Source organism: Lissotriton vulgaris, chromosome 1_1 (assembly GCF_964263255.1).
Source record: "Lissotriton vulgaris chromosome 1_1, aLisVul1.2, whole genome shotgun sequence".
NCBI classification, from domain to species: domain Eukaryota; kingdom Metazoa; phylum Chordata; class Amphibia; order Caudata; family Salamandridae; genus Lissotriton; species Lissotriton vulgaris.
Genome location: NC_141685.1, coordinates 69941935 through 69953227, shown reverse-complemented (window position 1 = coordinate 69953227; position 11293 = coordinate 69941935). Strand labels below are relative to the sequence as shown.

General features: G+C 44.2%; 1 protein-coding gene across 1 annotated transcript; it reads left to right on the top strand.

Annotated features, from left to right (window-relative positions):
* Positions 1-9086: 9086 nt before the first annotated feature.
* LOC147737342 (uncharacterized) lies at positions 9087-10969 on the top strand. Its single transcript, XM_086925540.1, has one exon. The coding sequence runs from the start codon at positions 9087-9089 to the stop codon at positions 10491-10493; it is 1407 nt and encodes a 468-aa protein (XP_086781666.1). The 3' UTR covers positions 10494-10969.
* Positions 10970-11293: the final 324 nt, after the last annotated feature.

Genomic DNA, 11293 nt, shown 5'->3' with positions numbered 1-11293 from the left:
AGCTACATCTTGTTAATGTTAGAACAAGAGGTGACACGTAAAATTACACATTCTTCCTAATGTACCTATGTATACGACTCAAAAACACCAACTGGCTATAGTATGCCCCCTTAAAAAAACAATAAATTTAAAAGTTGTCATGAAGACAAGTAACAATGTTAATGTTATCGCAAACTCAACATTAGAAGAATCTAAAATTCCAGAGTCGTGCTACCACCTCAGCATTAGCATTATTTCTTACCTTGTTCCACTCTTAAGAGAATCCTCCGCGATGCCACCATGCATCTTCGATGCCGAGTATGCTTGTGCGAAGAGGTTTCCCAAACTAGTTTAAATACCGGAAGTGTAAACAGCGTGTTCACGTTGTTTGTGAATTCACTCCCTACTCTCATGGTGTAAACAGAGAGGAAGGACTTAGCGTTCTATTCTAACTTGGCGGCCATTCTAACTACACTGGCTCTTCACATCCACCAACTTATGGTTGCGATACAACGGTAAACTAAGACTATGACGCTCACAATATGCTTCTTTACACGTAGCATAAGAAGGCAGATTTTGGTAACTATGGCCCAAATATGCAGGTATTCATTACAAACAGGATACTGCATGGGTTTTCGTTGGAAAGGCTTTGGGTTAGGATACTTCATTTAGATTGAGTTGTCAATCTGCATGCTCATTAAGCAAACTATAATATTTAAACAACACGTCGGTTGCTCTGAAACCTTTTTAATAAAGAATAGCAAGGACTTTGTTGCTAGTAATGATTAGTGACTTAAGTAGGAAATACGGTTCCAAATAAGCATTATTTAGTGATTTCACATTTTTGCAGCACTAAGAAGATTGTTACTGGAAGAAATAGAAACCAGTCAAATCCGTTCGGAATCATAGACGCTACCACACCTGAAACCCATTGCGGTTTGGAATTATCACCGCATAATAAGTAGGTCCATTTTAAAGGCACTTGTTTTAAAGCTAATCTCAAACATTGAATTTGAAATTATGGACTGATATATACAAATCTTTCTGCTTGTTTTACAGAATCAGTTCTCAGGAGATAAGTATTTTTATAACCTCAAATAAGACTTGCTTTTAGTGTCTAAGTTTCACTAACTCACATCACTATTTTATTTTACCTATTCAGTGCACGCTTCAGATTTCTTTTAATATGACCCTTAGCCCTCGTAATGATTCACACTTCTCACGATCACTCTAACAGCGGAAAGTTCTCACTTAGTTTAGTGTGGGAGAGTTTTAGCTGGCTCTTACTATCCTAAGCGCACTTACTTGGTCTCTCCATCGCTATTAGGTTCAGAGACCTACTGTTTCACAGAGGTATATTCTGTGTTATTGTGTTGTTGGTTTTTTGTATTGATTTCTTATCCCACCACAAGCATGAGTTACACTTGATTGGTGACTTTCCCAATACTGATATAGTATGGTTTGTTTGTTTCCAATGGGACTGTTTTTCTCAATATATAAACTGGTCTTTTTTCGAAATCACACAGCCTTGAGAAAGTTGCGGGACGACCTCCCGTTTACGTCGAAACACGTGTTGGCTGTAGATAATTTCTGGGAAGACTTGCACATAATAAAGTGACCAACAAAGAAGAAGGAAGACTAATTTTTTGCGCATTATTTAGTTTTGAATTTTTGGAAACGTGTTACATACTTATGTTACTTTATAAGTGAGACGTGTGCTAAGGAGTGTCATTTGTTCTAGAAGCAAGAGGCCTCTCCTGAGTAGTGGGGTGGTTCTCCTCACCTTTTAGCGCCGTCAAATACTGGGTTCCTTAAAATAATGTGTGTAATTATTCTATGTGGCGCTTTGTTACCCACATCAAATACCACTGCCTTGCTTTATCTACTCTTATGTGCATTATAACCTTGCGGTAAATGCTAACTTTGGACTGGCTGCATGGAAACATGTTGTGTTTGGTGTCAAACACCTTGGAATCATACCCCCACACCAGAAACTGGTGTGGGAGTTTGATCCCACCCTTCTAGAGGGAGAGACGTGACAGCACAGGTATACCCTGTGCCAGCTTAAAAGAGCCCTGGCATCACAAAATGGATGCTGCAGCCACAGACACAAGTCTGACCTCCTGCTGCTGACCGAAACTCCGGCAGGGGAGGCCTTGACAATAGTTTTCCTGTCACAGGGAGGTGTAACCACCTCCCAGACAGGCTTTTGTGTATTGGGACTGTGTGGGAGCACTCCAAGAGTGCTTTGAAGTCTGCGCTGGGGGCACATTTAGTGTCCCTATGCATAGTCCAGTTCAAACCAGCCCCAGGGGCTACCAGCCCCTGCTCTGGTGCAAAACTGAACAAACGAAATGGGTGTAGCCCCTCCTCTTTCCAAACCCTCCCATAGGTGGGTCCCTGGAGCTAGTCCAACCCATTCCTTGGGTTTAATGAAGGAACCTCTGTAACCAGAACTTTAGATATCCCTGGACGAAACTCTGAAACTGAATCCTGAACCTTCGACGATCTGTTCAACACCAGATGACTGAAGAATCTCCCTTGGAGTAAAGGAGTTACTCCCCTGCTTGGCAGGCACCAAAGACGCATCTGACCGGTCTGCATCTCCGAAACTCCCGCCAGACGCCAAAGACTTTGCAACACCAGAGGTGGATTTCCAGACTTCCCCGAGGCTGATCTGAGTCCCCAGCAAAGCCGAGACCTGTAGCCATCGTGGGTAATGTGAAACCGGAACCCCTGGACACCATGCTCATTTGCAAGTACATCAGCTTCTCGACGTTCTTTGATGCTGTGCTTTAGATTACTTGTAGCCCAACCCCGAGCAGAGAATCCACTGAAGATTGCTGGCCTACTCACTCCGAGTGAACCGAGGGCTGCCATTTTGTGATTCAGCTCGAGGTACCTTCACGATCCCTCGTCTGTTGACTTGTGGGTACCTGAGAAAGCAATTCTGATTTTCCTTGGGCTTCCCTGGTTGCTTCAGACGTGCCCTGACTCTCCATCGCTTGGTGAGTTGCCTGGACCTTGCTGGTCCACTCCAAAGCCATTGTTTTCTTTCTGCGTTGGTTGCTGTTGCAAGGCTTGTTGTGTCCAATCCGGGCACCGACGCTGCAGCGTTTGACATCCTTTGCGGGCGAGCTTGAATCCTGCTTCTGGTTGTCGTTGACACCTCCTGGTCCTCGTAGCTGAAGAGTCAAGCTTCCCTCATCTCATCTGAAGTAACCAACATCGGTGGGCATTCGACTATCGTGCCCCTGGTCACTGACTAGTGACGGAGACTCTGTCCCCTCTGCTTTCAGGTTCTTCTCATCTTCGATCCAGACTTGGATCTCTTCGGAAACTTCTCCTCTTCATGGCAGCAGCATTTTGCAGCAACTCGCCATTGAAAATGACGACGCGACCCGACCCGACACCATTTGGCACCTATGCCCCCGGCTTTCCTGGGTTAGGTGACACGAGTACTCCAGTGCTCCCATGGGTGTTGGCCCTAGAACCATCTAAATCCAAAAGGGTTTGTTCCTAGTCCTCTCCTAAGTGTCCTGAACCTTTAAATTTCCAACTGCAACTTTCCCCATAGAAGCTAACGGCGCTTGCGGCTGTGTTCCCACACTGCACGCGTCCCCCGTGGGTCCCCTGTGCCACTACCTTGGGTGGTTCTGAAGGGGCCCAGTGATTCTACAGGCTCTAGGCCTCGTGTCTAGTCAAGTTGTGGTTCTTATATCACTATTTTACAATATGGTTTGGTCCCTCCCTGGGGCCTATTGTGCTATTTACTGTAGTATTTGACTTGTAACTTGTGTACTTCGACTTCTAGCCTCATAAAGAGACTAGGGGTGTGTTTTAGAATAAATACATATATTTTATATATATACCTGGTGTGGTTCTCCTTTCATTTGGTCATTCATGAGATTATAGACTGGTAAAATAAAGCTGCTTTACATTCCTTCAAGACTTAGCCTGAAGGCTGCTCTCCATAGCTATCATCAATAAGGGTTGTTTGCACTGGTACAAGGTGCCCATTATAACTAGTGGACAGCATATACCAGGCCAACTTCTCAATTTGCCCATGTGGGGGCAGACGAGATGAGGCTTGTCCTGCAAGGGTTGGGGGTGCAGAGGAGATGAGGTCTGTCCTGAGGGGGTGCAGAGGAGGTGAGGCCTGTCCAGGGGTGCAGAGGAGGTGAGGCCTGTCCAGGTGTGCAGAGGAGGTGAGGCCTGTCCAGGGGGCAGAGGAGGAGAGGCCTGTCCAGGGGTGCAGAGGAGGTGAGGCCTGTCCATGGGTGCAGAGGAGGTGATGCTTTTCAGGTGGGGGGTTGCAGAAGAGGCCTGTTCTGTGCTGTGGTGCCGTGTAGAGGAGGTGAGGTCTGTCAGGGAAGGGGGGTGCTGCAGGCAAGGACTGTCCAAGGTAGTTCAGAGGAGGTGAGACCTGTCCAGAGCTGGGGGGTGCAGAGGAAGTGAGGCCTGTCTAGTAGGGTGCAGAGGATGTTAGGAATGTCCAAGGGGTGCAAAGGAGGTGAGGTCTGTCCCAGGGTGCAGTGGAGGGGAGGCCTGTCCAGGGGTGCAGAGGAGGTGAGACCTGTCCTGTCAGAGGGAGGTTAGAAGAGGTGAAGCCTGTCCAGGGGGAGGCACAAAGAAGGTGAGGCCTGTCCAGCAGGTGCAGAGGAGGGGAGGACTGTCCATGGGATGTAGAGGGGGGTGAGGCCTGTTTGGAGGTAGGTGCAGAGGAGGCAAGACCTGTCGGGGGGGATGCAGAGGAAGCAAGGCCTGTCCAAGGTGCTCAGAGGAGGTGAATGAGGCCTGTCCAGGGGGGTGTAGAGGAGGTAAGGCCTGTCCTGTGTTTGGGTGGTTCAAAGGAGGTGGGGCCTCTCCAGGAGGGATGCAGTGGAGATGAGGCCTGTTCGTCCAGGCAGGGTGGTCGAGAGCTGAGTTTAAGTTTGTTAATTGTTGTCCCAAGAGATTTGAGGAATGAGTGTAAGTTGCTTGTAACACATGAAATGTAACAACCTAGGCAATTAATTCTTAACAATCGTGAAGTAAGTTGCTTGTAAACTGGCCAATTGAAGAGCCACAGGGTGAAGCGCCGCAAAATATTTTATTATATATACAAGAAATTAATGCAGAGTTACAGACAATATTGCGAAGGCAAAGACCGGGTAAAAGAGGGCGCATCTTTTAGCGTTGCATCCAGAGGTTAGTTCACATATCCAGCAAAATGTGAGGGGATGCAGACTAACATTCCGGAAGAGATTTTGTTTTACGCAAAGTTCTGTAGTGAGAATTTTGTTACTAAGCTGAAAAATATCAAATACAAAATAATGATGACTCAAACAAAAAAGTTCCAAAGGGGTGACGTAAGTGCTTCTCACGGATTGTATTCTCGTTTTGATTCTGGGTTTGTTGCTGGTGTGAATTTGGATATGCACGGCGTTGGTGTGCAGAGTAATGATGTTCAGTATGTGCAAAGAGGAAATGTTGTTCCTCTGGGTCAGGGCCGGACTGGGAACCCAAACCAGGCCTGACAATTATAACGGACCAGCCCCCTGCCTCTTTTGTTGCTGGGGGTGACATAGCAGCACCACAGCAAAACCAGCCCCAGTAACAAATACGTTTCCCAGCACTGAAGAATCAGCCCCCACTCTTCCAGCCCCCCGGGGGAAACACCCGAAGCCCGTTACGGCCAGTCCGGCCCTGCTCAGGGTGTAGGTTTCACTGGCAGTGGCAATTTAAATACCTCAAACACTAATATTGTGCAGAATAAGACACCGTCCTTGCGATGTTTACAGAAACCTGGGAAACTGGAACAAGAATCAGATGGCCAGAATGGGTTGTCACAGTCAGTGGTCCCAGCCCAACTGGCCTCTGTACCGAGCATGCAGAATCAAAGGCAGATATATTGGAACATGCCTTCAGTCCCGATGGTCCCACAGCCCAGTGCAGAATAGAACGCCAAATTCTCAACAAATTCATTATTTCAACAAAATCCTTCAGTGATTAATAAGGATTTTCCACAACTTCCTCTTGCACTAGGCGTTTCTACTGGACTGAATCAGACACAATGACGGTGCCTGAGACGGGAGAAGGATTGCATGCTTAGTGCAGTCATGGAGGTCACCCAGAGTGGCTCTTTTGTAGAAGAAGTAAATGGGAATCCAGCATCTCTTTTAATCAATAAATGTGCCTCCCGTGCCACAGTCAGACTGACATGAGCCCCCAACCCACCCCTCTTGGGAAAGGAGTCCAAGTTGTATGCTTTTTTAATAAACAACTAATAAGCTGTCAGCAAATGTTCCCGTACAAATTGGGTCAATGATGATTAGCCACAAACTTAAACTGTGATTAAGATCCAGTTATTATGTTAGGGAATAATTTTGTAAAATTACTTGTGGCTTTTTGGGGAAGAGTCACAATTATTATTCATTTTGTAGGTGTGGTTTATTAAATGACATTTTGTTGGGCCATGTTTTCATGAACATTCATTGATTGCTGTCATTTTTACCTCATCATGAACCATGTCAATAATGTGTTCTCTCTGTCTGAAAACTTATTAAATGTACTGTTTTGGGTTATTTGCTGGAATTGTTTTATTTTACACTTTTCCTAAAGACAGACTGCATGTGAGTCCTCTTACTGATTTTGTACTTAAGAACTTTTCCTTGATTTTTAATTAAGCAGGTTCTATGTCAGTTTGCTTTTTGATATTATAAAAAAACGTTTTCTTATTTCTTAGCACACATTTGTTGTGGTGGTCTGTCTATTAACTTTACAGCTGGAGTTGTTTCTGAGTCTATCTTTTGATATACTTTAGAGGTTACCTTTCTTTGATCCTCCTGCAAATATTATAATTATTTCTCTGACTGAGTAACCATGTTTATGTCTTCAGTAATTATTTGAAACCTTTAATATAGCTTTGAAGCTTGTTGTAGGTCCAAAGGCAAGGGCCTTTACCAAGGGAGCGGTCCTTTAATGGGTAGTATTGCCTGCCACGGCTGACTATAAGGTCATTACACTGTTTGCTCCATGAGGGGAGACTGTGTTAATTAATAAAACAAAGGTGTCCCAGAGACCGAGGGGGTTGAATCACCTCTGGTACTCCGGAACCTTTGTTTCACAGCTATTGCCGTGGATGTTGAACAGTTAACAGCTGCATGCGGGACCACAGGGGTTAATTGTTGAACAATCACAGCAATAGCTGTTAAAGGAGGCTGAAGTCGGCTCCTGGTTCTCCCTGGGCTCGGTTAAACTGCTTTTCATCATTCAGGTGAGTCGGGAGATGTAGGAGATGAGCAGAACCCCCTCTTCCTTCCGAAATGCCAGTGACACTGCAAGCTACGGGAGGAGGAAGGGGGGAGGCTCCTGTGTGCCCTGCTGCAGGCTCCATCCTCTGCCTTCTCCTGCCCAATCCATATATTTCAGAGAGGCAGAGGCTGTGTATTAGGACATTGTAATGTTGAGAGCAGGGGGCCTATATCAGGTTGTATAGGCTGCTGCTGCACAATTTGAAATAGAGAATTCCACTGAGCTAACTGGATACAGTCTCAGTCTACGGTAGCATTTAAAGCACTGAGTGCAACAAGGCCAATTCCTTGCTTCAATAAAATGTCCCTTCCTAGATCACTGGAAAAAGGAATAGATGAACAGTCTAGGTGGGCAGGGGAGTAAATAACATCTGATTATTCATTAAAAGTATTACAAATATCTCATTATGATGCCAGCCTTTGACACAGAAATTGTAAATTGATAGTGTTGGCTGAGAATCTGTGTCACAATATATGTGTTTCTTTCTTAAATATTATTTACGTTTGCTCTCACATCCATGAGTTCCAGTGATCTAAAGCTCCCGATCTACACAGTGTCCCAAAGCTGTTACACCACTATCAGAAATGCTACTCAACTGATTTCCTAGCTTCTTTTTGTCCATACTTTCTTTGTGCAAAGTATAAGGTCATAAATATTTTTTCTTTGTTTTCATTTACAATATCTGACTCCGTTTCTACAGGTGACTGAAGCATGAACAGAAAAAGAAAGGTTTAAATTTTGTGAAACACAACGAAAAGGATTATTTCAAGGAAAGTTAAAACATTCTAGAGCTCTTGAGAAGAAACACATTCTATGTGCCAGGAATGGTGAGGATGTTGGAGTAGAAGAAACTGGTGAATGTGAAAGTTGTCAAATCCCTAAAGTAAAAGGACCATCAATGTTTGCCAGGTGCCAGTAACTGAGATTGAGGAGAACATTGGCCACAATTGATCCCCACACAGTGCACTTGAGAAAACTCAGTGTTGTAAATTCTGTTTGATGGTTTATGAGAAAAATACTTTGGAGACCAAAACCCTCCCCAACAGATCAGCATCCGTAGACCTGTTGTAATGTGACAGAACTGTCAAAAAGACTTATATCCTCGGTTTACAAGCGCAATCTTTGTCTCCGTCTCCTGGAGATGAGAGGAGAGAAAAGATTATTTAAAAGAAAGTCATTGTAAATACTCTTTCTCAGATGTCGTTACAGCAAAGATGCTGGATTATCATTTCCAATATAGGAAGATTTTCCTCACCAGCTTTGTCTCTTGGGTTGATCCGAGTGGTTTCAAAGTGTCTTGTACCTTCAAAGTGGATCATGTACCTGTCTTAGCCACTGAGCAAAAAAGCATATTCTGGCACAGAAAGTATAAAAGGGGCCAGTGTTACACTATTGATAATTCATAAACCACCCTGGCATGCCCTAATCATCTGTCATTACTTGTATGAAAAAACATACCTACCAGGCAAACACTAAAGCCCAAATCCCTAATCAGTGCTTTTAAAACTCCTAAATCAAATGTGATCAAATAGAATCACTAAATAAGACTAATTAAACTTAAGAAAATTCACCCGGGCATAACTTGGAGATAATGAATCCATGAGAGGCCTCTTAATCAATACAAGGGGCTCCTCAGTGAAAGTTAATAAGACAAGTTAGATCAGTGCCTTTAAAGGTAGGAAAATGATCTCCAGGAAAAAACTATAATTAGTTAAATATAAATGTGAAGAAGAGTATCTGCAGCATAGTTTAGTTAATGCTAAGTGGTGACATAAACAAGTACAGACACTGGCATCAGATTCAGTCTTAAGATGACATGTATCCAGGAACAAACCCAACTTGGAGAAACAAACAACTCGAATAAGAGCAATGACTGTGAAAACAGCTTTAGTTATCAATCCCACCTTACTAAACATGAGAAAACTAGCGCTGTCCGAAAACCCTATCAGTGTCCCGAATGCCAGAAAGGCTTCAGTCGCAAATCCAACCTTACGGTACATGAAAGAGCCCACACTGGGCATAAACCATATCAGTGCTCTGAATGCTGGAAAAGCTTCAGTCATAAATACAGCCTTACTGTACATGAAAGGACCCACACTGGGTATAAACCATATCCGTGCTCTGAATGCTGTAAAAGCTTCAGTAGTAAATCAGATCTCTCTCAACACGAGAGAGCTCATACTGGACAAAAACCTTATCAGTGCTCTGAATGCTGGAAAAGTTTCAGTCATAAATCCAACCTTACTGTACATGAAATGACCCACACTGGGCATAAACTGTATCAGTGCTCTGAATGCCAAAAAAGTTTCTATGGCAAATCCAGTTTAACTCAACATCAGAGAATCCATACTGGGCTCAAACAGTATCAGTGTTCTGAATGTCAGAAAAGCTTCAGTCCGAAACAGACTCTCACTAGACATGAGAGAACTCACACTGGGGAAATACCTTATCAGTGCTCTGAATGCTTGAAACGCTTCAGTCGGAAATCCAACCTTACTGTGCATGAAAGAACCCACACTGGGTATAAACCGTATCAGTGCTCTGAATGCCAAAAAAGTTTCTATGGCAAATCCAGTTTAACTCGACATCAGAGAATCCATACTGGGCTCAAACAGTATCAGTGCTCTGAATGTCAGAAAAGCTTCAGTCTGAAAAAGGCTCTCACTAGACATGAGAGAACTCACACTGGGGAAAGACCTCATCAGTGCTCTGAATGCTTGAAACGCTTCAGTCGGAAATCCAGCCTTACTGTACATGAAAGGACCCACACTGGGTATAAACCGTATCAGTGCTCTGAATGCCAGAAAAGCTTCCGTCATAAAATAAGTCTCACTAGACATGAGAGAACTCACACTGGGGAAAGACCTTATCAGTGCTCTGAATGCTTGAAACGCTTCAGTCGGAAATCCAACCTTACTGTGCATGAAAGAACCCACACTGGGTATAAACCGTATCAGTGCCCTGAATGCCACAAAAGCTTCAGATTGAAAACAACTCTCACTAGACATGAGAGAACTCACACTGGGGAAAGACCTTATCAGTGCTCTGAATGCTTGAAACGCTTCAGTCAGAAATCCAGCCTTACTGTACATGAAAGGACCCACACTGGACAAAAACCGTATCAGTGCCCTGAATGCCACAAAAGCTTCAGATTGAAAACAACTCTCACTACACATGAGAGAACTCACACTGGGGAACAACCCTTATTAGCTCTCTGAATGCTGGAAACGTTTCAGTCAGAAATCTGGTCTCACTCAACCTGCGAGAACTTACCTGGAAAAAAACCTCATCATTGTTCTAAATGCCAGGGAAGGGTCTGCTGCAGATTCAGTTTCATTCAACAAGAGAGAACCCACAACGTGAAAGAAAATGACCCGTGCTCTCAATGTGACAAAAACTTCAGTTGTAAATGGAACCTTTCCACATAGGAGAGACAATGTGGGAGAATAAAAGGTGCTCAGTGTCAACCCCGAGGAGGAGCATTCAGCATCGCAAACATTTACATGAAGCAGCCACAAAGACACCGCTCCATTGATTGTCCAACAAACTGTCTACTGAGAAAAGAACACAGCGAGGGATGGAAATGCTTGAATTAACCTCATTCTTTTGTAACTATTTGTGGCCTCATTCCATTCAGTGTGTTGTGTTCGCTGAGCGTTTATAAGCCATGGCTCTGACCCACAAAGTCCATTTGATCCTGAACTTTGAAGCCACGCTACTAGGATCAGGAATGCATGTAACCTCAAACTGTTTCCAGCCTTAATGAGCCTCACCAGGGGGCTGCAGCAGGAGTCCCTTTATCGTAGCTCTCTATGGAACCAACATCTGTCCATGTCTGTACCACGTAGGGGTGATCATTGTGAAAAACTAAAGGTGATGGATGGACTGGTAGTTAATCTCTGCAACATCCCGCCACATCATTCTCCAGTCTTTGTGTAACTACAGACGAGGCCAGCCATATGCAAACCATTCTTGGCCCCACCCTAAACAGTCCTAATGACTTCTGTTCCAAAAAGCC